The 26,095-nt window shown below is 53.1% G+C and overlaps 2 protein-coding genes across 11 annotated transcripts in view; both read right to left on the reverse strand.

The window, feature by feature from the left end:
- Positions 1-87: 87 nt before the first annotated feature.
- Positions 88-11,703, reverse strand: VWA5B2 (von Willebrand factor A domain containing 5B2). Of its 10 annotated transcripts, none has more exons than XM_031663518.1 (19): positions 11,416-11,703; positions 11,166-11,336; positions 8,689-8,908; positions 8,351-8,508; positions 7,688-7,819; positions 7,330-7,454; positions 6,778-6,933; positions 6,142-6,252; positions 5,852-6,060; positions 5,654-5,765; positions 4,995-5,180; positions 3,922-4,093; positions 3,520-3,833; positions 2,808-2,997; positions 2,358-2,705; positions 1,474-1,611; positions 1,295-1,378; positions 1,011-1,228; positions 88-925 (listed from the first exon to the last, which is right to left on the reverse strand). In XM_031663518.1, exons 1-19 carry the CDS (start codon positions 11,552-11,554, stop codon positions 377-379), a joined length of 3,732 nt encoding a protein of 1,243 aa, XP_031519378.1. In that variant the 5' UTR covers positions 11,555-11,703; the 3' UTR covers positions 88-376. The 10 variants fall into 10 exon arrangements, with proteins under 10 accessions (XP_031519378.1, XP_031519377.1, XP_031519379.1 ...); XM_031663517.1 differs by having other exon boundaries at positions 8,677-8,908; positions 11,416-11,656; XM_031663519.1 differs by having other exon boundaries at positions 1,011-1,204; positions 3,520-3,836; positions 8,677-8,908; positions 11,416-11,656.
- An 11-nt stretch (positions 11,704-11,714) lies between these two features.
- The window catches only part of LOC116273681 (translation initiation factor IF-2-like), a 38,149-nt gene continuing 23,768 nt past the window's right edge, over positions 11,715-26,095 (reverse strand). Inside the window, exons 2-3 of the mRNA XM_031662930.1 lie at positions 12,374-12,725; positions 11,715-12,160 (exon numbers count right to left, since the gene is read on the reverse strand). Of these exons, the coding sequence (XP_031518790.1) occupies positions 11,866-12,160; positions 12,374-12,725 (647 nt within the window). The 3' untranslated portion in view covers positions 11,715-11,865. The remainder of the gene's footprint in view (positions 12,161-12,373; positions 12,726-26,095) is intronic.

The following is a 26,095-nucleotide window of genomic DNA, read 5'->3' on the forward strand; positions in this document are numbered from 1 at the left end:
CTGTGCAACCTACTTGGAGGTAGGGGCAACTGATGCCTGGTCCAGGCTGTGAGGGACATGTGTGGGACAGATAATTCACTCAAGCAGTCCTAAGAGGCACTTTATTGCATAGGATTTGGGGACTGTGGCTCTCTCCCCTTCCACTGTGCTGCAGGGAGCTCAGAGGATGGAGGGGAGGGTGTGTGGGGTGGGAGGAGCGGGAGAGAGCACAGGCAGGCACTTCTTGTGGGGGCAAGAGGGCTCTAGGGAGGGAGTAAGAAGCAGTGGGGGACAGGCTGGCACCAGCCTACACCTTCCCAGCACCAAGAGGCCAGTCCTGGGCGGCAGTGTCTAGTGTGTTGGGTGGGGCGCCAACCCAAGCAGCAGCGGGCAGCCTTCACACGTTTGCTGGGCTGTAGCACAGCAGGTGTAGCTGCAGGTTCTGGTCCCAGTGGCGCAGTAGCAGGAAGAGCCCCCGGGCTGCAGCCTTGAGGGCGGGCAGATCAAGGCCGTCAGGCAAGTGCTGGGCCCGCAGCCAGCAATCAGCCTTGGCTGCTGTCAGTTCCCACTCGCCAAAGGCAGCAGCGCATCGGTGCTCTAGCCAGGCGAGCGCCACGGCAGTGGCCCAGGTCCGGCCCCGCAGGTCGGTGCCGCCCAGCCCTTCCGCCCCCTCCGAGGCCTCGGTATCTGAGCCCCGCCCACTGTCCACCTGGCCCGGACCCTCGGAGCCCGAGCTGGGGGACGGGCTGCAGGAGGCTGTGGCACTGTCACCCTGACCAACACCAGGGCCTAGAAGTGCCCAGGGCAATGAGGCCGAGGTGGGGCTGAGGCTGGCACGGTGCACGGCAAAGGGCGAGGCGCGGCAGAGGCGCTCCTGCGAGATGCGCACAGCGGCACAGAAGGGCGCGTCCAGGCGGAAGGAGCCTGGTGCCTCCTGCAGCCGCACCTGAGGAGAGAGGAGGTGGGGGGAGAAGCGAGCTTAGACAGCGCCTGGCCCCGGCGGCGCCACCCTCCACCTCCCGAGTCCTCACCAGGGGCAGGTAGTCATGGTCGATGCCTTCACTGTTGTTGGCCTGGCCCAGGTCAGGTCTACAGAGTTTGTGACGGCGGCCCAGGCTAAGCCGAGAGGGAGGACGGGGAGGTGGGCGGCGAGGACCTTCCATGGGAGTGGCAGCGTCCCCCAAAGCACACTTGGAGTTGCCATTTCGGTCCGAGTCCCAGGCGCCTGCTGGAGAGCCTCCCTGAAGTCCTGCAGTGGGGATCATCAGTGCCAGCGGGTGGTCTCTAAGTCCAAGTGCCCCTACCCTTTCCCTACCTTTAGAGTAGACAACAGTAGGCAGAGGAGCTGCATCTAGACGGCTGTGAGCGGCAGGAGGGGTTCCTGGGGGCTCAGCTGGCTCTGCAGGGGTACAGGGGACAGGAGTCAGGTTTGTCCAGGAGAGTGGCCAGTGAGGTGAGAGCTGCACCTGAGAAGTCACCAGAAGAGGCCCCTACCTGAGCTGCACACCTGCAGGACCCCAGGCAGGACCTCCCTAGTGGTAGCATCCACAGCTACAGGGCAAGTGAAGCAGGAAGGGGCAGAGCTGACTTTACTTGTCTGAAGGGCTCGAAGCCAGCACCTCCGGGCATGGCCTGTGGAACCAAGGAGCGGTCTGTGGAACCCTTACCACCCACCCTCTACAGAGGGCTCATAGAAAAAATTGCAGTGTTCTCCCCAGCTTCTCCCTCTATCGACTTTAACAGAGTAGATTGCCTTGCTAGGCCCAGAACCAGCTCAGACTCCCCAACTTTAACAAGAAGTGGTCAGGCTGAACCTTCAACCGGTAGCAGAACAAGGGCCCCCTGGCTGCCCAGAATTCAGCACTCTGGACCACCACCCAGAGGAAGCACCTTTTCTTCCACCTATTTCTGCACTAACAGAACTTGGAAATATTCTCTCTTCGTGATCCAGTGTGGTAGCCACTAGTCACATAAGACTATTGAGTACTTCAGCTGTGGCTAGTGCAACTGAGGAAATGAACTCTAAGTATTTTCCTAAATGACAAAGATTTGTTTTAATGTGTGGGTGCTCTGAATCATTACAGGATCACATTGCCCTCTGAGCTGGCTGCTAGGAAGCTTGTCAGTCCTGGATCCGATCCTTGCAAGAGTGTATCACCTCACAGCATGCACCTTTAATATAATATAACCTCATTCTCAGTTTCCTTTTATTTTTACTTTTTCCCATTGCCCTGCTTAATTTTTTATCTTGTCTGTCATGAGCTTCAAATCCTTTGTGATGAAAGTGAGGTATGGAGAGTGACCAAACACACAGACCTCTACCTTTGCTGCTTTTAGCCCATGCCTTTGGGCCCTGACTGGACCCATGAGCCACTCACCCCGGTCTGCTGTGGTCTCGGCCCCTCCTCGGAGGGCCAGCTGCTCATTGTCCCGGACCACAGAGGCTGCTGTCAGCCGATGGAGTGCCTGGTCCCAAGCAGCTTCTCTTACAGGAGGTGAGGGAGGCTGTGAGCCATCTCCAGGTCCCCACAGTGTCTCCAGCCCAACACCCACCTCCCAGCACATAGGCTGCTCCCCACACAGGCCCCGGATCACCACATGGCAGCGTGGAGCCTGGGGAGGCACTGCCGGAGGGGCCGACTCCCCACTGGGAGGCACAGCCGTGAATAAGAAGGGTGGTTCCATCAGCATGTCCCAGTCCATGGGGGCTGGGGAGAGCAGGCTTCCTGGGAAGGCAAGACAGGGGCATGAGCAGAGTGGTCCTCTGGGATTTACCTCCCCAAGGCCTCCTTGGTGTCAGGGAAACCAGCTCCCCATCCAACACTTACCTGAGTCATCCAGGCCTTGTCCCAATTGTTGGCCTGGCTCAGGACTTGGGCCATCTAGTATTGCACCCAAAGAGGGTTTCCGAGGTCGGCCGGGAACTTGGTTTGCCCGGCCTGGAGGTGAAGAGAGGCTTCGGCCAGCCAGAGCCGCTCTGTGCTGACGGCCCAGCACCTCAGTACTCAAGGCCCCCACCTGCAATGTGAGATATGGGGGCCACTGGTCAAGGAATGCAGAACCCCTGACCATCATACATGGGTGCACAGCTGGCCCATGCCCCTTGTCTGAAACCCTGGGTGGCCACTCACCACCTTGAGGAGAAAGGCCAGGTTCCTTATGGCCTATAATGACCTCTGGCCTTGGCCCCTTCCCAGCGTCATCCCACTCCACTTCCTATTTCCCACTTGTGGTTGTTGCTTGTCTCTGTTTTTGTTTATGTCTTCTCCCTCTCTGCATGACTACCTTGTGCTTATTCTTCCAGATATGGCTCTGACTTTCCTGAGTCCCTCAAGCGGAGTTAGTCACCCTGACTTTAAGCCCCCATAATACATGTCCTTGTGCTCATCACTGGTTGTTACACGGTATTATCATTGGGGATTTACCCACCTTTCTCTCTAGCTAGACTTAATAGTAAGCTCCACATAATGTCTGGCACACAGCAGGTGGTAAATAAATATTTGCTGGATACAAGGTGAATGAATGTGGGTTGGATCATACCTTGAATGGAGCCGGTGTGGGTGCAGGCAGGGGACAGGAGCGGGAGCCTGCAGGTTCTCCCCAGGCCAGACTGCGGCAACCTTGCTGAGAAGGGGGCTCCAGGGGAGCACTACCTTCGGGGGAGCCAGGGCCCTGGGAGCCTGGGGACTCACTGCTGCCTGTGGAGCCTGGGCCTGGCTCGGGGCTGGCAGAGCAGTGGGTGAGCACATACTGCTCCCGAATGTACGAGGACTGGAAGATGCGGCGCCATATGGCTGTGTCAGAGGAGGGGTTGGGTCCAGGATCCGTGACTGGGTCTGTCAGAGCATCAGTACCTGCTGGGAGGCAGTAGAATGGACCCCAGCCCTGACCCCTCCCAGTACCCACTCCAACATAGCCACACACATACACCTGGGCACTCACTCCGCTCCAAGTCCCCGGCAGCCCATGGGCTGGACAGTTCTGCTGACACGGTGCCTGTTCCCAGTGGCTCCGAGGTGCCAGTGGGCTCAGTGCCAGGGCTGGCAGCAGATGGGGCCTCTTCTGGGGATGGAAACACGGACCCACCCAAGCTCTGCCAGCCAGGCTCTTGGCCCTAGAGAGAGTATTATTGGGAAAAAATTAGCTGCATTTATATGCTACCTCTTTCCAAACAGGATTTTTAGATGGCTTATAGCAAGAGGCAACAAAGCTAATAAACCAGAAACAAAAGACCAATACTAAAGAAGGAGGAAGCAAACATGTTCACCGTAAGGCTTAATAGAGCTGCTGGGAAGCTGAGCTTTAAGTTTGGCCCTGAGCTCCCTGGCAGCCAGGCCAAAAAAAAAAAAAAAAAGTCTATTATACAGCTCTCATGATCAAAAAGGAGGAAGTATGCATAGTTCTTCTAAAGAGATAGGGCTTTTCATTAAAAAATAACTACCATGTCTCCAGCTCCTACTGTGTCAAGTGTCCTGCCAAGACTACTCACTTTATGACCCCTGATGACAGCCACCTGTGAACAACATCATTTCCATATGAGGAAATGGGTCAGTGAGGTGAAGTGACTTGCTCAAATCAAATGGCTGGCAAGTGACAGAGCTGGGATTAGAGATTGCGCCTAGGTTATGCTCATCCATAACTGCGTGTCCCAGAAAATACATTGGCTGGTGCTTTCTGTAGGGAACTATGTGAAGCCTTGAGCAAGCCTTGACAGAAACCTCATAGCAAATGCGGGTGCTGTTTTCTGTGGCTGTGTGCTTTAATGACCTTGGGTAAAAAATCAGGGGCAACACTTTGCAGGACAACTCAGTGGAAGACCCCATGAAGGCGGCAGGGTGTGGTCATCTTGGGGGACCCAGCGTGATCTCTGTGGAGCCCTAGGGGATAGTAGAGGAGCTTGGTAGAGAGAGGCACAGAGAATGGAAAAAGGGTTTGGAAGAGATGCGGGGACTTCAGCCATCCCAGGCCCCCCTACCACACCCTAGCCCCCCTACCATACCCTAGCCCAGGCCTACCCCTGGTGGGCAGGGCCGGAAGCCATCCACCCTGAAGAGTGAGCAGTAACCGAGGAGCTGGTCCCCAGGGTAGAGTGCTGGGATCTCCCGGGGGGTCAGCAGTGCCTCCACGGTGTCGGGCACAAACCAGTCCACAGAGATATCACTCAGGGCAGGCTCCAGTGCCTTCCGCAGAGCCTGCACCAGCTGTGGGGTGGCCAGAGGGAGGACATGGGAGGGAAAGAGGTGTCATACAGCCAGACACAGGAGGAAGGCTGCCCTTCCCTTGATGCCATCTGCCCAGCCCCTGAGCTGATGGGGCAGAGGTTCAGGCTGGGGTCAGGAGAAGGAATGAGGGTAGGAGCAAGCAGGGGGCCTGAGTGCTCAGTTCTCAGGATTTGGTCTGTCTCCTGGCCTGAGCTTTGCCACATGGATGGGGCAGGACTGTGAAGATGAGGCTCAGTTCCAGGACTAAATGAGATTCAGAGGGTGGTCAGAGACAGTGTCCCGACACCTTTGGCCTTCACAGCACCGACAGCTCTTCCCTGGTGGAGTGGGGAGAAGGCCTGGTGAGGGCGCCAGGAGCCCCCATGGCCTGCCTGAGTTCTGTTTCAGACTTGATGTGTAACTTGGAAGAAAAACTTTCAGGTGTAGGGAACAGGGCCCAGGCTCAAGCTCACCATGGGCTGCAGCCTCTGCCCAGGCCTCAGGAAGTAGGCCTGGCCCCTGCTGAGGGCAGATAAACCCTGGAGCAGCTGGTGGCAGGTGGGCCCCAGCCCAAAGGAGAAGCATCTGATGAGGGAAAGGAAGCAGCTGTGATCTTCAGGAGCCCCTTGTGGGGGCTCAATCTTAGGCATCTGGCTCTGCCCATCCCATACCTGGCTGTCCCCCTGTGCCACCTCATGAGCTCCAGGGTTCGGTGGGTAGTGGCAGCCATGGGTGAGGCAGCAGTGAGCAGGAACAGCTGCCGAGGGTAGGCCCTGTGCTGGGGCTGCCCCATGGCCCAGTCCAGAGCAGCCAGCACGTTTGGAGGCCCGCTCGGAATCTTCAGGGTCTCAATGCTCTCACAGATCAGCTGCACAGCGTCCTGGAGAGAGAAGGCACAGGCTGGGACGCACTGGGCTGAAACCTCTATGGAAGACCCCCAGAATCCCTGGACCACACTCACATCACTGCAAGGCCGGCTCTCTGGGAAGAGTGGCTGCACCAACGTCCCAAACACGGCCAGGTTGATAAGCGTCTGAGGCGGGAGGGACTTCACAGCCAAAACAATGGCATCCTGTGGAGAGCCAGGGAGGGCGGCATGAGGCCGGCCCCATGGGCCCTGATAGAGAGCAAGGGAAGCCAGATCGCTGCCTTATCCAGGCTGTGATTCAAATGAGAGGCTGTGGTAACCTGGGAGAGGTCCTGGATGTTAGGGAAAGCCTCTGTGCCAGTGAGTCCCCGAGTGTGTGTGAGAGACTCTGTGTGGGACTCTGGAGGTATACATGAAACTTGAGTCTCCCCGTGATTGGAGTGACTCCCTGTGACTGAGTGCGAGTCTATGTATGAGAGGCTCTTGGAATCCTGGAGAGACATGTGTGTGCGTGAATATGAGCAAGAGAGCGTGACAGTGTCTGTTTGGCGGTTGCAGCAAGGCTGCTCTCTACAGGAATCCCCTGAGGAGTTGCCATCTGCTTCCTCTTTGGAAGATGGTGTTTGAAGCAACAAGGTAACTCCTGGCTTCAAGAGGCTGCCCCCAGCCCACCACAGACCTACTGCCCCACCCCACCCCCAGGCCTGCCCACACCACACCCGCACGGGCCTTGTGTGCCGCGCTGCTGCCATCCAACAGGAAGAGTAGCTCCCGAGTAGCTGTCCCCAGGTGTCCAGGCTTGGAGCTCAGGTCCGGGCAGAAGCTCAGCACCAGCACAGGGTTCAGCAGGATGTCCTTGTGGAAGCGTCGCTGCAGGAACCACACCTGAGCAGGGGAGTCCCAAATCAGCCTGGGCAAGGCTTAGTGCTACTTTGTTGAGGCTGGGCAGTGGGACTGGTTCTGGGGCCTTTTTCTGTCTGATCCACCCAGAGGGGACATCTTTTTGTAGTAATTAGAATAAAGGCAGGGGCAAAGGCTGGTGGCTGTCCTCTGTTTATATCAGACCTAGCCTCCATCCTCTGAGACACACCCCAGAAAGATTCACATCGGCCCTCCAGTGACAGTACTCATCTGCCCTCTGTGATGGGGGATGGCAGCTGTGGAGAGATCTTGCTGAGAAAGAGGCCTCCCCGTGCCCATCCCAATGTGAGCCTGCTTGCCTGCTCCTTGTGCACAAATGCAGCCAAGGCCGGGGGCCAGGCCAGGCTCCTATGGCAGTACCTGCCGGTCCCCATCACTGTCCCTTCGCTGTAGCCTCTGGAAATCTCGGCGGGCCCTTACCCGGGCCTCATATTCTGCTGAGCTCAGGCTGCCGCCCTCCAGCATCAGGTGTGGCTGATGGGGCTCTGAGAGGAGAGGACACAATTCTGTCAAGGAAGTCCCTGCCTCTGGACCCCAAGTGCCCAGTTTCACTGTCTGGGAGGAGCCTGCAGGTCCAGCCTTCCTATACCACAGGCTCCGCCCTCACAGATGACTCAGTCCATCTGGCTGGGGCCCAGAAACCTGTACTTGAGAAATGCTTCCCCCATTCATACAGAAGCAAGTCAGGGGTGACCCACGGTGTGTCCCAGTCTCTCACCACTGGGGTGTAGCAGGATCTCCAAGGCCCGGTCACAGTGGTGGCCCTCTGCCAGTGTGACACAGATGGTGGCTGCAGAGCTGGCATGAGGGGGGGCATCTGCCCGCAGGGCATGAGAGGGGCTCTCCAGGCCTGAGGGACACAGAGGCAGGAAGGGGAGATGCAGCCATCACACCTTCCCAGGGACAGCAACTGTTGGCAGGGGTCATGGCTGATTCAATCAGCTCTCAGAGTCTGATCTATAGGGGTCAGATGGACGAGGGAGGATGTGCCTGCTTTCATGGGCAGGGAAGTAGATTCCAGCTGGGTTTCTGGCTGGTTGAAGAGTCATGCATCAGCCAGGTGCTGATTTAGCATCCACCCGCCACCTTCTGCATAAGGAAAAGCTACTTCCTCACGGGTACTGGTCCCATTGTAGTATCTCTCTTCCCACTGGTGGGTGAGATGAGATATAAATAAATTACCTTGATAAAATTAGGGGTGTGTGTGTTAGGTAGAGGTGACCAGGGGATGCTCCCACTGCTAACCCAGATGTTCTTGAGGCTTGGGTCCCTGTCTTTTTGTCCTGTGTCCCTCCTATCCCTGAGCCTTATTTCCTTTCCAGTCACTACACTGGGAGGAGTGGGCATCTGAAAAGAGGGCAGGCCAGCCAGAGGCACCCACCTGCAAGCAGGCATGGCCCAGTCACCAGCATCTCGAAGGAGAAGGTATATGGGGCAGGGCATCGGGCAGGGCCTGAGAACACGTCCTGAGGGGCAGCTGGCTCCTCCCACGCCAGCCCTTCCTCCTGAGGGCTGCCCACCCCGAAGCAGCTGGTGGGGCTGGAAGGGAGCACGAGGAGGGTCACTGGGCCACCGTGAAGGCCCCTAACCCCTCCGGCTGACTGGCCCCAGCCCTTCCTCACCCTTCCCATCCCCTGGGGTACCCTGCCAATGCCCCCTCACCCGCACTAGACCCAGAGAAGCCGAGGGAGGGACGAAGAGAATCACCATAGGCCCAACCTGTCGTCACAGAGCCCCGGAGGCCTGGGGGGCCCCGGCGGGCCTGGCGGGGCCAGTGGGGTGAGCACAGTGGGCAGGGCCACATGCAGCACCCCGTCAGGCCTTGAGGGCAGCTCCCGGCTGCTGTGCAGGGTCACCGTCATGGTGCCAGCCGCGGCGATAAGGCCTGTGGGCAGCACCAACGTGGACCGGGCCTGGGCCAGATCCAAGACAAGATGACCTATGATGGGTGAGAAATGGGGTCAGAGCACGCTGGGAGCAGAGAAGAGGGAGGAAGCTAGAGGTCGGAGCAGGCATCGGGTCAGGGAGCCTGGGCAAAGGGGACTTTGCGTGTTGGCACTAGGCTAATGCATTGGTGACACAGGATGGAGGCATGAGATGAATGATAGCAGGAGAGGCAGACTAACTGTGGAAAGATCTGGCTGTCATCAGGCAAGAGCTCCGTGACATCCTTGCTAATGGAAGGCTGAAGAGAAGGGGCCATGTCCACTCTCAAGGCCCTGGGAATACCCACACCCTCTGCCCCTCTCCCCCTGCCTGCCTCTTTCCATTCAGCCCTTGGCCACCATCCCTTGTGGATAGACATCTCCCTGTAGCCTGGGACCCCACTCTGCTCATAAATCTCCTGCTCATGAACTATCAGGAGCTCCCCCATTGCCCACTAAGGTGGCTCCAGAATTATCTATTCCTCCCAGGCAGGAGGAACAAAGAAGCAGGAAGCAGGCTAGAGGACATAAAGCTCCATTTGCACACTGCACTCACTGTTTTATTTAGCTCCTAGGTTTCTTTGGGGACTCGTGGGGCTGCTAAAGGAATAATGACCAGCCATGTACAGTGGCAGCTGTGTACACCACCGACGTGGTCTGGCCCCAGCCCACCTTCACAGCCCTACTGTACCTCACTTCCTCACAATGACCAATTGTTCATCCTTTCAATAAATACTTGCTGAATAACTGAAGGGAAGAAAAAGATGGAAAGAGAAAAAGAAAGGGGCTTCCATTCCAGCCAATTGACATAGTGGAGAGAGCACAGCATCAGGTTTTAAATATCAGCTCTGTGACCTCTAATTGAGTCCTTTGGCAACTGTCTTGTTCTGAGGAGCCTGTTTCCTCATCCATAAAGTGGGGATCATAATAACTCTGTGATTGTGGGGAGGAACAAATGAGGTAGGCCAAGCACCCAACATGTAAGTCAGTGACCCCAGCTATGACTTTCAACCCCCATAACAGGAGGGAGGGGGATTATCGCCCTTCCCTCCCTCATAACAGGAAGAAGCCAGCATTACCCACTACTCAGGATTCAAATGAGGTGATACTAGCAATTGTAAACTGTAAATCACTGTAAACATGAGGCATTTTATTGTCATTACCCACTATAACCTACTTATAAGCATTTGCTTATACTGTTGCCCCTACCTTCCACCTAACTGAGTCCTACCCTTTCTTGCAGACAAATGCTGGCTCTCCCTCCTTCTGGAACATTCCTGGGGCCTCACCCCAGAGCTCACTCTAGCCTCTAACCATGAGCCTCCCAACCTGCTGGGCTTATGCCAGCTCTCAACACCACCAGATTCTGTTCCTCTTCTTACCTGGATTGTAAATCCCATGGGCAGGAATCAAAGGCATGTATGAATGAATCAATGAAAGAACCAGGTGCAAACACAGCGCACAGCACAGGGCTGGGCTTCTGTCCCTTCCCCAGGCACTCGCTGGGTCTCATAGTGCCAGGTTCTGTGTGAGGTGCTGGGATTTGGAGATGCTCCAGCGGGGAGACAGACAGGCAGATCTGTGACAATGACTCCCCCTGTAAGTGCCATAATGGAGGGGGCACAAAAGGCTGGGGAGCCAGGCAACAGTGCAGCTAATTATTTGTGGGGGAGTCAGGGAGAGTTTCCCAAGGAGTGACGTTTAGTGGATCTTAAAGGACAAGTAGGAATTTGCTCAATAGAAGATGGGAAGACAGAGCACAGAGGTAGGAAGGGACCTGTCAGTCAGTGTGGCCAGTGGCGGTGGTACCTGGTGTGTGGGATCGCGGGGAGAGGGATGGAATGGGGTGAGACTGAGGGCCTTGGCTGCTAGGCACAGGAGTCTACACTTGATCCACTGGCCCACGCGGGACCTGGCTGAGGTGTGCAGCCTAAAAAAGTAAGGGGGCGGAGGGGACCAGCTGGGGAGAAGGCTCCCTTTGCAGCCCCCTAGAGAGACCCGTCTCCTGGGCTGTAAGGGCTGCTGGCGCCCCCGCAAGCCCTGTGCTGCCTGCTGTGTCTGTCTCCCTGGCTGTGAACCTCAGGGTCATGTTCTCCCAGCACCTGGCACAGGTCAGGTGCCCAGCCCACGACTGTTGAATACGAGGATGAGCCAATGAATGCACAAGGCAGCGCCTGGAGGAAGGCGGGGGACGGGCGTAGGCCGAGCAGGTGCGGGAGCCTGAGCTGCGCCGGGCCTTCAGGAGCGCAGGTGCGGGAGCGTCGGACTCACCCTGCGCGCAGCGGCGGGGCGTCGGGGTCCCCAACCCGGGGCCCAGAGCGCGGCAGCAGGCGGCCTGCGAGCGGCGCCGGCTCTGCAGCTGGAAGGAGACGCGCCGTCCGGCGGCCTCGGCCTCGAAGCCAGACACCACCTCGGCCTCGGCCAGCGGGTACACGAACACGCCTGCGGAGGGCGGCGGGAGGTGGCGTCTGACCCCGCCCGGTTCACCCCCCGCCCCGCCCGCGCCCCACCCGGGCCTCACCGTCCACCGGGTGCGGCTGCGGGTTGCGGTAGGTGAGCCGGGCCCGCACGCTGAGGCAGGGGCCGTTGGCGCAGGCCCGGACCCAGGAGTCCGTGAGCGGCAGCGGCGTCCAGCTGGAGGGGCAGTACAGGCCGGGCATGGCGCCGGGAGGCCGGCTCTACGCGAACCGACCCGGGGAGCTGGGCGCAAGGTGACGGGGCGCCCACCCCGCGCTCCAGAGGCCAGCGCGAGAGTCTCACTCCAACGCCTGGACGGGGCCTGTCGGGGCGCGAGGCCGAGCGGGGGCTCCTGCGGGCGACAGGTGGCGGGGGAGATATGGGGGCGGAGGGCGTGCAGGCGAGGGGGGCATCCTCACGCGTTACCTGGTCAGCCGGGCCGCGGAGGGTTAATGATTAACGCGCTCTCGGGCGCCCAGCAGTCCCGCCGAGGCTCCCCCGGGGGTGGGGGCGGTCACAGCTGTTCCACCGCCCGCTCCCAACCTCGCTGCCACCCCCGTACCTGCCGGCCCCCCGGGGCTCCCCGCGGCCGCCAGCTGTCGGAAGCGGCGCAGGTGGAGATGGAAGATGCTCCGGGAGGGCGGAGGTTTAAAGGGCCCGAATTCCACCCCCCGAGGCCTCTGGCCCGGCGAGGGACTGCGGGGGCAGGGTGGAGGGGGCGCCGAAGGGGCCTCGGTCTTTCTCTCCCTGGTGCCTCATCCGACCGGGGTGCTGGCTGGAGTGGAGGGGTTAAGGGTGGGAAGAACGAGCTGGGAAAGCGAAAAGAGGGGTTCTTTGGGAGGCAAGCCCGGGAGAGGTGTCGGGCCAGGGGAGAGTCCATGGGAGCCGCCAGGGCATCGCTTCCCACCCCGGCAGAGCTGATGTGGGAGGAGGGGGCACCTGCAGTCGCCGCGGCCCGCGCAGGGGATGCCGCGGGCTGGCTCTGGGGATCGCCCCCCTCCCAGTGGCAGCCTCAGCCTCACCGTCGCGTCCTCCGCGGATTTCTAGGCGCCCACGGGATCCGTGTGGTTAGTGCCGCCTCTGCGTCCCGGGTGGCCCTGGGTCCCGGCACCTGCCGGCCGCCAGCTAGCGACTCTGGCTGCAGCGGCTCTGAGTCCCCGCAGGGGCGCGGGCCCTGCCGGCAGTGGTCCCGCCCCGGTTCTGAGAGGCCGCCCCTCCAGCCTGCCGTAGCCCCGCCTGCTGCTGCTGCGGCGGGGCTGGCGCTCCCCCCTCCCTCGGGCGAGGTACCGCCTCCGCGCCAGCCGCGGCAGCCGGAGCCAGACTGGGCACCGCAGTGCAGGGACCGCGTTCCCGCCGCCGCACGGATCCCCGTCACTGCGGGACCGAGGCCTCAGAGACCCCACCCTTTCCATTCTTCAGGAATAAGGCGTCCTGCAAGTGCCATCCGCACTGCCGCGACCCCAGCTATCCAATGGGACGGCATCCCATTCCCCAGCCCACCCCACCCCCTGCCATGGGTGGCTTCCCATCGCTGCAGAGACCCTCCCTCCTGACTGCAGCGAACCTCAGCCCCCCATCACCGTCACCGCAGGACTCTTCCCGCAAGAAGCCAGCCCCTTTCCTTTGCAAAGTGCTCTTCATCACCGCAGAAAACCTCCCCCATCCCTGCAGGTACTTTTAGTTCATGCAGCCACTCCAGTGACCACTCACTCCAAGCAGGGATTCTTCATCACTGCAGCGACCTCCTCCCACCCCCAAACAACCGGCCTTGGCATCGCTGCAGTGCCAACTACCCACTTCTGCTGGGGTGGGAGGGTGTGCACGATAGCTCCGTCAGCCTGTAACCCCTTGGTCTCTTCAGTTGTGCGGGTCTTGGGAGTGAAGCCTTCCAGCCTGAAGAGCCTTCTCATGGCTGCAGACCGCCCCTTCATAGCAGAGACCCCCACCCATCACCGCAGCGCCTGAAGAGAAAACATCTCTGCTTGTCAGAAGGGTCCCTTGTTATTGGCAGACTTTGCATGTGCTTGACAGTGTTATACTGTCAAAAACTAGGAAAGTCCGGTAAACCTCTCCCAGGACCCCCGAGGGAGAGTCTGAGAGCCCTGGGGAAGGGAGGGGAGATGACCATGTTTGGGGGTCATCCATGTAAGCTTTTTGACAGATGCCACACTGAGATTCTGCAGAGAGAGCTTGAGGAGAGCTGGGGGTGGACAGCCAGTAGGAAGTGGACTTCCAAGTGGGGCCCATGGTTCTCACTCTTCCGCATTAATTCTATCCTTCTGATTTCAACCACTATCACCAATGATCATCCCCTGGGGGGCTCCCTGCCTCCTTGAGCATCTAAACCCTCAACCCCAACCATCTCCTTTTGCTCACCCCACTTAGCATGGTGGAGAGAACTCGACCTTTTCCCAGGGAATTTCATGGGTGGAAGGTGCACAGGAACGATATAGGGAGCACAGACACAGTTACATGGACCCAACACACAGGGAGCTCCAGCCGGGTCCTAGCCCTCTTTCCATACTGCCTGGGCCATGGTTCCATTCACCTCTCTCCCCCTTTCTCTACTGAGTGTGTTCTCAGCTTCATCCTGAATGAGGGTCCCTCTTTCAGGCCTAGGGAGAAACAGTGGATGGGCTGATGGTCCCTCCAGGTGATCCAGGGCCTCAGGTAGGACCAGCCCTGGTCCTGAGGGTCTCACAAAGGTCCACGCAGTGGTCACCTTTCCACAAGCACCTTGTGCTCTGCCCCTTCTACAAATGAACCAAGAGCTACATGTAGCCCTTGGACAAACATAAGTTTGCAGACAGCAGTCATTAGGGAGGTCTCTGACACATGGAAATGGAAAAAGAGGTCCTTCTGTTTGGTCCTGAGGAGAGCTTGGACGTAAGACAGCCTCCCAGAAAGATAGCATCCCTATCAGAGACCAGACACACACATTGGCAGAAGCCAAACTTTGCTGGAAAGCTGGACCAGCCCTGAGATCTTGCTAGGAAGGCCGCCTTAGCTGAGGCAAATGGAGGGAGAGACAGATGAATGGCTCCACAGAAAGCACAGGGTACTCTGCAGGCTGAGGGGCAGGGGGTGGGGAGTCAGTGCTGGCTGCCTGGAACCTGGGGTGGGGTAGTAAGAAGGGTCTCTGGTGTGTGATGTTCCCCTTCCCGAGTCCAAGTGATTCATTGTTCAGTTCCCACCTATGAGTGAGAACATGTGTTTTGGTTTTCTGTTCTTGATAGTTTACAGAATGATGGTTTCCATAAATCCATGTCCCTACAAAGGACACAAACTCATCCCTTTTATGGCTTACAGTACCCCATGGTGTATATGTGCCACATTTTCTTTTTTTTTTTTTTTTTTTTTTTTGAGACGGAGTCTTGTGCTGCGTGCCACCCAGGCTGGAGTGCAGTGGCTGACCTCGCTCACTGCAAGCTCCGCCTCCCAGGTTCACTATTCTCCTGCCTCCTCAGCCTCCAGTAGCTGAGACTACAGACGCCACACCTCCTGCCAGTTTTTTGTATTTTAGTAGAGACGGGTTTCACCACCATGCTAGCCAGGATGGTCTCGATCTCCTGACCATGATCCACCACCCGGCCTCCCCAAAGTGCTGGGATTACAGGCTTGAGCCACCACCGGCCGCCACATTTTCTTAATCCAGTCTGTCACTGGATGGACATTTGCTGATTCCAAGTCTTTGCTATCGTGGAATAGTGTGCCGCTAATAAACATGCATGACGGAGTTGATGCAAGTTTATTTGTTGATGGGTGCAGCACACCAACATGGCACAAGTATATGTAACAAACCTGCAGGTTCGGCGTATATGTACCCTAGAACTGGAAGTATAATAATAATAATAAAAAAAGAAGGGTCTCTGAGGTCCAGCTGGAAGGCCCTCTGGTGGTGAGGCAGCAGCATGGCAGCCAAGGGCAGAAGGTGACGGCACAGGACAGCGCAGGAACCATGTTCCAAGAGGAGATCCGAGGCCAGCCTGAGGGATAGCATGGAGTGGGCTACGTGGTAGTCATAGGAGTATAGATGATATAGATATAGATATAGATGATATAGATATATAGATATATTTTGTGAGACAGAGTTTCGCCCTGTCGTCCAGGCTGGAGTGCAGTGGAGCAATCTCGGCTCACTGCATGCAACCTTTGCCTCCCAGGTTCAAGTGATTCTCCTGCCTCAGCCTCCTGAGAAGCTGGGATTACAGGTGAGCACCACCATGCCCGGCTAAATTTTTTGATTTTTAGTAGAGACAGGGTTTCACTAAGTTGTCCAGGCTGGTTTTGAACTCCTGAGCTAAGGCAATCTGCCTGCCTCAGCCTCCCGCAGTGCTAGGGATTACAGGCGTGAGCCACCTTCCCCAGCCCATAGGAGGATATTGAGCTGAAAAGATTTAGCCTGTGCCTAGAAGAGTCTCACACTTCAGTGAAAAGGGCAGAGAAATATGCAGTTACAGTAGCTTGAGATAAGTGCTGCATTACAAGAGTGATGGATGTTATAAAAGCTTTTAACTGGTTGGCGGTGACTCACACCTGTAATCTCAGCACTTCGGGAGCCTAAGGCAGGAGAATCCCTTGAGACCAGGAGTTCAAGACCAGCCCAGGCAACATAGTGAGATCCCCATCTCTAATAAATAAATAAATTAATTAATTAATTTAAAAATTAGCCAGATGTGGTGGTGTGTGCCTGTAGTCTTAGCTACTTGGGAGGCTGGGACAAGAGGATCCCTTGAGTTCAGGAGTTCTCAAGACAAATGACCTGGCAGATTAGAGCTTCATTGCACTCCAGCCTGGGCAACAAAATCAGACTCTGTCACTAAAAAAATTAATTAAGGCTTGGAATAGTGGCTCATGCCTATAATCCCAACACCTTGGGAGGCTGAGGCAGGAGGATCACTTGAGCCCAGGAGTTCAAGACCACTAGGAAACATGGTAAAATCCCATCTCTACAAAAAATTTAAAAATTAGCCGGGTGTGGTGGCACATGCCTTGGGAGGCTGAGGTGTGTGAGCACTGATTGAGCCTAGGGAGGTTGAGGGCTGCAGGAAGCCAGGGGACTCAGCCACCGCACCTGTGCCTGACAGAGCAAGACTGTCTGAAAGAAAAAGTGTTTAAATTTTTTTTTTTTTTTGAGATGGGGTCTTGCCCTGTCACCCGGGCTGGAGTGCAGTGGTGCAATCTCAGCTCACTGCAACCTCCGCTGCCTCCCGGTTCACATGCCATTCTCTGCTTCCAGCCTCTCCCTAATAGCTGGGGACTACAGGCCACCACACCGGCTAATTTTTTTTTTTTTTTTGTATTTTAGTAGATAATGGGTTTCACCATGCCAGCTGGCATGGTCTGACTCTATCTCAGATCTCCACTGGCCTCCTAAAGTGCTGGGATTAGCTTGAGCCACCATGCCTGGTCTAAAATTTTAACATTTCTTCTTATTATTATTTTTGAGACAGAGTCCGCCTGCTGCCCAGGCTGGAGTGTGATCTCGGCTCACTGCAACCTCCACCTCCCAGGTTTAAGCTATTCTCCCGCCTCAGCCTCCCAAGTAGCTGGGATTACAGGTGCCTGCCACCACGCCTGGCTAATTTTGTATTTTTAGTAGATACGGGGTTTCACCATGTTGGTCAGGCTAGTCTTGAACTCCTGACCTCAGGTGGTCTGCCCACCTCAGCCTGCCAAATTTTGGGATTGCAAGCGTGAGCCACCGTGCCTGGCTTTTTAATTTTTAAATTGACAAATATTGTATATATTTATAATGTATTGTGGCCACCAGGGTCCCTATCCAGGCATCTGCTCACCTCAGCCACCACCATGCTGGCCTACAGAGTGCTGCTTTTCCTCTGATCTGGCCCAAGAGGGAAGATTCAAACTTGGCCCCCAGGATACCACTGCCCAGACTGGGGATAGAACATATCAATAAATCTTAACTGGCCTGGTGTGGTGGCTCATGCCTGTAATCCTAGCACTTTGGGAGGCTAAGGCAGGAGGATCCCTTGAGCCCAGGAGTTCAAGACCAGCCTGGACAACATAGGGAGACCCTGTCTCCATAACAATTAAAAAAAAAAAAAAATCTTAACCAAGGGTGGTAGTGATGTGGGGAATAGGGTGAACCTGAGGGAACCAACTTAGAAAATGGCACTCAGCCAGGTCTTCTTGTTGCAAAGTACGACTCAATTATCTCCTGCTTGTGGGCTGCCTGTCTGCCCTGGGAGGGCAGAGGTCTTGCTTCCCCAAAGTTTAGATGATCTACCGTCTCAGATTGGAGCTCCAGAAGAGATACACCTAAAGAAAGAGAGGAATTTTGCCTCTTGCTGTCTAAAGCTTGACTTCCAAAATCCCAGCCTCTGCCTGAAACCCAAATTGGAAGATGGTTTAGTTCATTCATTCATTCGTTAACTCAAGAAATATTTATTGTTGCAGCCTATGACGTGCTACAGCTGGAACTACAGCAGAAACAAGACAGTAGCAGCACGAAAGACGTCAAACAATTCAGCAATTTTTAAACTTTGTATTTGAAAATAACTTCAAAACTTCTACAAAAGTTGCAAAGAAAGCATTTTTTTCTAAATGATTTCAAACTAAGTTTTACACATCATGCCTGTTTACCCCTAAACACTTCGGTTTGTCTTTTATTTTCTTTCTTTCTTTCTTTCTTTTTTTTTTTTCCAGAGACAGGGCCTCACTCTGTCACCCAGGCTGGAGTGGAGTGGCACAATCATAGCTCACTGCAGTCTTGAACTCTTGGGCTCGAAGGGTCCTTTCCCCTTGGCTTCCCAAAGTGCTGGGGTTACAGCTGTGAGTCACCATGCCCAGCCAGTTTGTGTGTGTGTGTGTGTGTAGTTTTTTTTTTTGAGACACAGTCTCACTGTTTCGCCCATGCTGGAGTGCAGTGGCTCAATCTCAGCTCACTGCAACCTCCACCTCCCGGATTCAAGTGAGTCTCATGCCTCAACTTCCAGAGCAGCTGGGACTACACTTGCACGCCAGCATGCCTGGCTAATTTTTTTATTTTTATTTTTATTTATTTTTAATTTTACTTATTTATTTATTTGAGATGGAGTCTCTGCTGTCTAGGCTGGAGTGCAGTGGTGCAATGTTGCCTACTATAATCCCACCCGGGTTCACGCCATTCTCCTGCCTCAGCCTCCCAAGTAGCTGGGGCTACAGGTGCCCACCACCACACCTGGCTAATTTTTTTGTATTTTTAGTAGAGATGGAGTTTCACCCTGTTAGCCAGGATGGTCTCACCTCCTGACTCAGGATCCACCCGCCGGCCTCCCCAAAGTGCTGGGCCAGGCATGAGCCACTGCGCCTGGCCTACTTTGTTTTGAGATGGAATCTCACTCCATCGCCCAGGCTGGAGTACATTGGAGCGTGCGCAATCTCAGCTCACTGTGATCTCCGCCTCCTGGTTCAAGTGATTCTCCTGCCTCAGCCTCCTGACTAGCTGAGAATATAGGCGCCCACTACCATGCCTGGCTAATTTTTGTATTTTTAGTAGAGACAGGGTTTCACCATGTCACCCAGGCTGGTCTCGAACTCCTGATCTCAGGTGATCCACCTGCCTCAGTCTCCCAAAGTTCTGCGATTACAAAGGTCCAGGCAGTAGCCACCTTTTCATAGGTGTACCATGCCTAGCCCAGTTTGTGAGCCACAGTGCCTGGCCCAGTTTGTGTTTCTTAAGAACAAGGACATACTCTTACATAACAGATTTAACTTTGAAACAATACTATTATCTAAACTATAGTCAATATTCCCATTTTACTAATTGTTGCAAAATGTTCTTTATAGATACTCCCCTCTCCCATTCAATCCAGGATCACAGGTTGCATTTAGTTGATAGTTTGCTTTAGAGTCTTTTATTTGTTTGTTTGTTTTTTGAGACGGAGTGTTGCTCTTGTTGCCCAGGCTGGAATGCAGTGGCACAATCTTGGCTTATTGCACACTCCGCCTCTTGGGTTCAAGCGATTCTCCTGCCTTAGCCTCCCGAGTAGCTGGGATTACAGGCACCTCACCATGCCCGGCTAATTTTTATATTTTTAGCAGAGACAGGGTTTTGTCATGTTGGCTGTCAGGCTGGTCTCAAACTCCTGACCTCAGGTGATCCACCCGCCTTAGACTCCCAAAGTGCTGGGATTACAGGTGTGAGCCACCACGCCTGGCTTTTTTTTTTTTTTTTTTTTGAGACGAAGTCTAGCTTTGCTGCCCAGGCTGGAGTACAGTGGCGTGATCTCGGCTCACTGCAACCTCTGTCTCCCAGGTTCAAGCCATCTTCTTGCCTCAGCCTCCTGAGTAGCTATGATTATAGACGCCTACCACCCCGCCTGCTTAATTTTTGTATTTTCAGTAGAGACGGGGTTTCACCAAGTTGGTCAGGCTGGTCTCAAACTCCTGAACTCAAGTAATCTGCCAACCTCAGCCTCCCAAAGTGTTGGGATTATAAGTGTGAGCCACCACTCCCAGCTTTTAAGAGTCTTTTATTGGGAGTAGTTTCTCCTTTTTTTTTTTTTTTGAGACGGAGTCTCGCTCTGTAGCCCAGGCTGGAGTGCAGTGGCCGGATCTCAGCTCACTGCAAGCTCCGCCTCCCGGGTTTACGCCATTCTCCTGCCTCAGCCTTCCCGAGTAGCTGGGACTACAAGCGCCCGCCACTGCGCCCGGCTAGTTTTTTGTATTTTTTAGTAGAGACGGGGTTTCACCATGTTAGCCAGGATGGTCTCGATCTCCTGACCTCGTGATCCGCCCGTCTCGGCCTCCCAAAGTGCTGGGATTACAGGCTTGAGCCACCGCGCCCGGCCAGTTTCTCCTTTTTGTCTTTTGTGATACTGACACATTTTACTTGCCAGTCGTTTTGTAGAATATCCCTCAGTTTGAGTTTGTCTGTTGTTTCCTCATAATTAGATTCAGGATATGCACTTTCAGTAGGAACACCACATAAGTGACATTGTATCCTTCTCACTATATCTCATTGGGAGGATGTACATGTCAGTTACTGTTACTGGCAATTTTAACTTTGATCCTTTCAATAAGGTGGTGTGTTAGGGTTCTCCAGAGAAAACAGAACCAACAGAGAGAGAAAGAGAGAGAGAGAGAGAGAGAGAGAGAGAGAGAGAGAGAGAGAACACATATATATATAAAATAAGGAATTAGCTTGTGTGCTTGTATAGGCAAGTCAAGTGCAGGCTGGCAGACTGAAGACCCAGGAGACTGGATGGTGCAGATGAAATTTGGTGGCAGCCTGCTGGAGAATTTCCTCTTTCTCATGGAGGTCTATCTTTTTGTTCTGTTCAGGCCCTCAAGTGATAGGATGAGGAACATTGTGAAGGTTAACTCTGGGTCTTAGCTTGACTAAATTAAGGAAGACCTATTCAGAAGCTGGGGCCGGGCGCAGTGGCTCACGCCCATAATCCCAGCACTTTGAGAGGCCGAGGTGGGCAGATCACCTGAGGTCAGGAGTTTGAGACCAGCCTGGCAAACATGGCGAAACCCCGTCTCTACTAAAAATACAAAAATTAACGGGTGTGGTGGTGCACACCTGTAATCCCAGCTGAGGTGAGAGAATTGCTTGAGTCCAGGAGGTGGAGGTTGCCATGAGCCGAGATCATGCCACTGCACTCCAGCCTGGGTGACAGAATGAGACTCCATCTCAAAAAAAAAAAAAAAGAAGGCTGACTATAGTCTGAAAAAATGAAGACTAGAGAAGTGGTAAAGCATTCCTTCTGGGTGCATCTGTGAGGGTGTTTCTAGAAGAGATTGGCATGTGAGTAAGTAGACTGAGTAGGGAAGATCTGCCCTCAATGTGGCAGGGTACCATCCAATCTGCTGGTGGCCCAGATAGAAGAAAAAAGGAGAGAAAAGAATTTCCTCTGTCTCCCTCTCCTGGAGCTGGGACACTCCTTTTCCTGCCCTTAGACATCAGAACTCTAGGCTCTCTGGCCTTGGGACTTACACCAGAGGCCTCCCAGGTTCTCAGGTTGTCGATGGCCTCAAACTGAGACTTATACCATTGGCTTCCCTGGCTCTAGGCCTTTGGACTTGGACTTGGACTTGGACTGCCACATCCCCGGGTCTCCAGCTTGCAGAGGGCTGGCTGTGGGATTGCTCAGCCTCAATAGTCATGTGAGCTAATTCGCCTAATAAATCCTCTCTCATCCATTTATCTATTTATCTGTCCGTCCATCCATCCATCCATCCATCCATCCATCCATCCATCCATCCATCATCTATCTCCTATTGGTTCTGTCTCTCTGGAGAATTGTGACTCATATACCCACCCACATTCTGGAGGACAATGTGCTTTACTCAAAATTCACCAATTTCAGTGTTAATCTCATTCAAAAACACTCCAAGTTGACACATAAAATTAACCATCATGGTTGTTGCTTGCCAGATTTCTCCACTATAATGCTACTATTTTTTTTTTTTATAATTAAATAAGTACATTTGTAGGGAGACAATTTGATTGTATGTAACTATCCTAATCTTCATCAAAATTTCACCCATCAGTTTTAGCATCCATTAATTACCTAAATAATATTTTACATCAGTTTTATTGAGGTATAATTTACATGTAGTAAAATGCACTATTTTTTATTGTGGTAAAATATACATAACGTAAAATTTGCCATTAGTGATATTTAGCACTTTCGCAATAGTGATTGATTGATTAATTTTTTTTTTGAAATAGAGTCTCACTCTGTCGCCCAGGCTGGAGTGCAATGGAGCCATCTGGGTTCACTGCAACCTCAGGCTCCTGGGTTCAAGCGATTCTTCTGCCTCAGCCTCCCAAGTAGCTGGGATTACAGGCACCCACCACCACACGTGGGTAATTTTATATTTTTATTAGAAATGGAGTTTCACCATGTTCGCTAGGCTAGTCTCGAACTCCTGAGCTCAGGCGACCTGCCCGCTTTGGCCTCCCGAAGTGCTGGGCTTACAGGCGTGAGCCACCACGCCCAGCCCCATTCACAATATTGTGCAATCATTCACCACTGTCTAGCTCCAGAACATTTTCATCAGCCCGAAAGGAAGCCTTGTATCCATTAAACAGTCACTCCCTGTTTCCCCCTTCCCAGTTCCTAAAAACCACTAATATGGCTGTCGCTGTAGCTTTGCCTATTCTGTATATTTCGTATAAATGGAATCCTATAATATATGACTTTTTGTGTCTGGCTTCTTTCATTTAGTATAATGTTTTCAACATTCATCCACATTGTAGTATGAATCAGTTTATTCCTCTTTTTTTTTTTTTTTTTATTTTTTTGAGACAGAGTTTCATTCTTGTTGTCCAGACTGGAGTGCAATGGCACGATCTCGGCTCACCGCAACCTCTGCCTCCCAGATTCAAGCGATTCACCTACCTGAGCCTCCCGAGTAGCTGGGATTACAGGCATGCACCACCACACCCGGCTAATTTTTTTGTATTTTTGGTAGAGATGGGTTTCTCCATGTTGGTCAGGCTGGTCTCAAACTCCCAACCTCAGGTGATCCGCCCACCTTGGCCTCCCAAATTGCTGGAATGACAGACGTGAGCCACTGCGCCCTGCCAGTTCATTCCTTTTTATGGCGAAATAATATTCCATTGTATGGATATTCCACATTTTATTTATCCATCTATCTGTAAATAGAAGTTTGGGTTGTTTCCACCTTTTGGCTATTGTGAATAATGCTGCTATGAACACTGGTGTGTAAGTTTTTGTTTGAACAACTGTTTTCAGTTCTTTCGGGTGTACACCCAGGAACAGAATTGCTAGCTCAGAGAATAATTTTGTGTTTAACTTGTTGAAGTTTTCCACACCAGTTGGACAATTTTACATTTCCATCAGCAATGTGTAAGGGTTTCTATTTCCTCACAGCCTCACTAACACAAATCCAAACCTTAGTTGATTTATTTATTTATTTATTTGAGATGGAGTTTCATTCTTTTTGCCCAGGCTGGAGTGCAATGATGAGATCTCAGCTCACTGCAACCTCTGCCTCCCAGGTTCAAGTGATTCTCCTGCCTCAGCCTCCCAAGGAGCTGGGATTACAGGTATCCATCACCACACCTGGCTAATTTTGTATTTTTGATAGAGACAGGGTTTCACCATGTTGGCGAGGCTGGTCTTGAACTCCCAACCTCAGGTGATCTGCCTGCCTCAGCCTTCCAAAATGCTGGGATTACAGGCATGAGCCACCGCACCCAGCCAAAACCTCAGTTTATTGTTTTTTTCTTTTATAGATCATACTTTTGGTATCATGTCTAATAGCTTGTCACTAAGCCCTATATCCCAGATATTTTCTTCCAGTTAGCTTATAAAAGTTTTATAGTTTTACATTTAAATCTTTGACCCATTCGAAATCACTTTTGTATAAGGTATGAGGTTTAGGTCAAGTTTTTTGTTTATTAGTTTTATCTATGGATATCCAATAGCTCCAGCACCACTTGTCGAAAAGACAAGGGCGCGGTGGCTCACGCCTGTAATCCCAGCACTTTGGGAGGCTGAGGCGGGTGGATCACCTGAGGTGGGGAGTTCGAGACCAGCTGACCAACATGGAGAAACCCCGTCTACTAAAAATACAAAAAAATTAGCCGGGTGTGGTGGCGCATGCCTGTAATCCCAGCTACTCGGGAGGCTGAGGCAGGAGAATCCCTTGAACCCAGGAGGCAGAGGTTGCCGTGAGCCGAGATCGCACCATATATATATATATATAATATATGATTTTTTTTTTTTTTTGAGACAGAGTCTTGCGCTGCTACCCAGGCTAGAGTGCAGTGGCATGATCTCTGCTTGCTGTAGCCTCAACCTCGAGGGCTCAAAACATCCTCCTGCCTCAGTTTCCTGAGTAACTGAGACTACAGGTGTGCGCCACCATGCCCAGCTAACTTTCTTGTATTTCTTTTCTTTTCTTTTTTTTTAGTTTTGCCATGTTGCCTAGGCTGGTCTTGAACTCCTGGGCTCAAGTGATCCACCCACCTCAGCCTCCCAAAGTGCAGGGACTACAGGCATGAGCCACTGCACCTGGCCATATTTATATTTTTAAATGGTAAAATATACATAACATAAAATTTACTCTTCTAACCATGTTTAAGTACACACTTCTGTGGCACCAATAATTAAAGCATTGTTGTGCTTTAATTATTTTTAATATTGTAAAATTAGTTCACATTCCAGATATAAAGTCTTAATGGGTATTCAGTGGAAAGTAAATCGTACCCCCCTTTCCCTTCTCTGTCCCATTCCTAGAAGTAATTAGTGTTAACAGTACCTCTTGGCCGGGCGCGGTGGCTCAAGCCTGTAATCCCAGCACTTTGGGAGGCCGAGGCGGGTGGATCACGAGGTCAGGAGATCGAGACTATCCTGGCTAACATGGTGAAACCCCGTCTCTACTAAAAAAAATACAAAAAACTAGCCGGGCGTGGTGGCGGGCGCCTGTAGTCTCAGCTACTTGGGAGGCTGAGGCGGGAGAATGGCGTGAACCCGGGAGGCGGAGCTTGCAGTGAGCCGAGATCACGCCACTGCACTCCAGCCTGGGAGACACAGCGAGACTCCGTCTCAAAAAAAAAAAAACAAAAAACAGTACCTCTTACGTATACTTCCATAATGCACTGGGGAAGCTGTCTTACAGAAATGAGCACACTATTGTGTAAGGGAATATAGTCCCAGATACAAACCTGTCTGAAGGGGCTAAAAAAGAGGACAACAACTTGAATGTTCACCAAAGAGAGAACCATTGAATAAATGATGGTGCATCCATACCAGAAAATACTGTGCAGTTTTGTGCTGCTGTTAAAAAGAATGGGTTCTGGCCGGGCGTGATTGCCATGCCTGTAATCCCAGCACTTTGGGAGACTGAGGCGGGCAGATCACCAGGTCAGGAGTTCGAGACCAGCCTGGCAAACATAGTTAAACCCCATCTCACTAAAAATAAAAAATAGCCGGGTGTAGTGGTGGGCACCTGTAATCCCAGCTACTCAGGAGGCTGAGGCAGGAGAATCGCTTGAACCCGGGAGGCGGAGGTTGCAGTGAGCCAAGATAGCACCATTGCACTCCAGCCCAGGCAACAGTGCGAGACTCCATCTCAAAAAAAAAGAAAAAAAAAAGAAAAGAATGGGTTCTATTTATGTATATTGATAAGAGGAAAAAAAAAAAAAGCTGGGTGCAGAATGATGTTATAGTATGATTCAATTTTTTTTTTGAGATGGAGTCTCGCTCTGTCTCCCAGGTTGGAGTGCAGTGGCACGATCTCGGCTCATTGCAAGCTCTGCCTCCTGGGTTCATGCCATTCTCCTGCCTCAGCCTCCCAAGCAACTGGGACTACAGGCGCCTGCCACCACGCCCGGCTAATTTTTTGTATTTTTAGTAGAGACGGGGTTTCACCATATTAGCCAGGATGGTCTCGATCTCCTGACCTCGTGATCCGCCCACCTCAGCCTCCCAAAGTGCTGGGATTACAGGCGTGAGCCACAGTGTCCGGCCATATGAGTCCATTTTTATAAAAACAAATCATTGCAAATGTCTTCTAGATAACTTTTTATCACTTTTATGACCTGTTTTATAAAAACAAATAATTACCACTACCTCTAATATAAGGAGAGTGCAGAAGTCCTGCCAGGAGAGGATCTGATGAGAACAGAAGGGGACTGAATCACCTTGGCACCACTCTGCCATTTCCTCTTTCCAAAACCCCAGGGCCGGCCGGGCGCGGTGGCTCAAGCCTGTAATCCCAGCACTTTGGGAGGCCGAGGCGGGTGGATCACGAGGTGA

The sequence above is a fragment of the Papio anubis genome, chromosome 2 (genome assembly GCF_008728515.1).
Source record: "Papio anubis isolate 15944 chromosome 2, Panubis1.0, whole genome shotgun sequence".
Lineage (NCBI taxonomy): Eukaryota > Metazoa > Chordata > Mammalia > Primates > Cercopithecidae > Papio > Papio anubis.

What these genes read in the sequence shown, in the direction of transcription:
- VWA5B2 (XM_031663512.1), bottom strand. Translation starts at nt 11,554, where the DNA reads ATGCCCGGCCTGTACTGCCCCTCCAGCTGGACGCCGCTGCCGCTCACG. An exon ending in ACAAGGCCTGGATGACTCAG is followed by an intron (nt 2,706 to 2,807) that starts GTAAGTGTTGGA and finishes TTGCCTTCCCAG; the next exon opens with GAAGCCTGCTCTCCCCAGCC. An exon ending in CCTGCAGGTGTGCAGCTCAG is followed by an intron (nt 1,379 to 1,473) that starts GTAGGGGCCTCT and finishes GTACCCCTGCAG; the next exon opens with AGCCAGCTGAGCCCCCAGGA.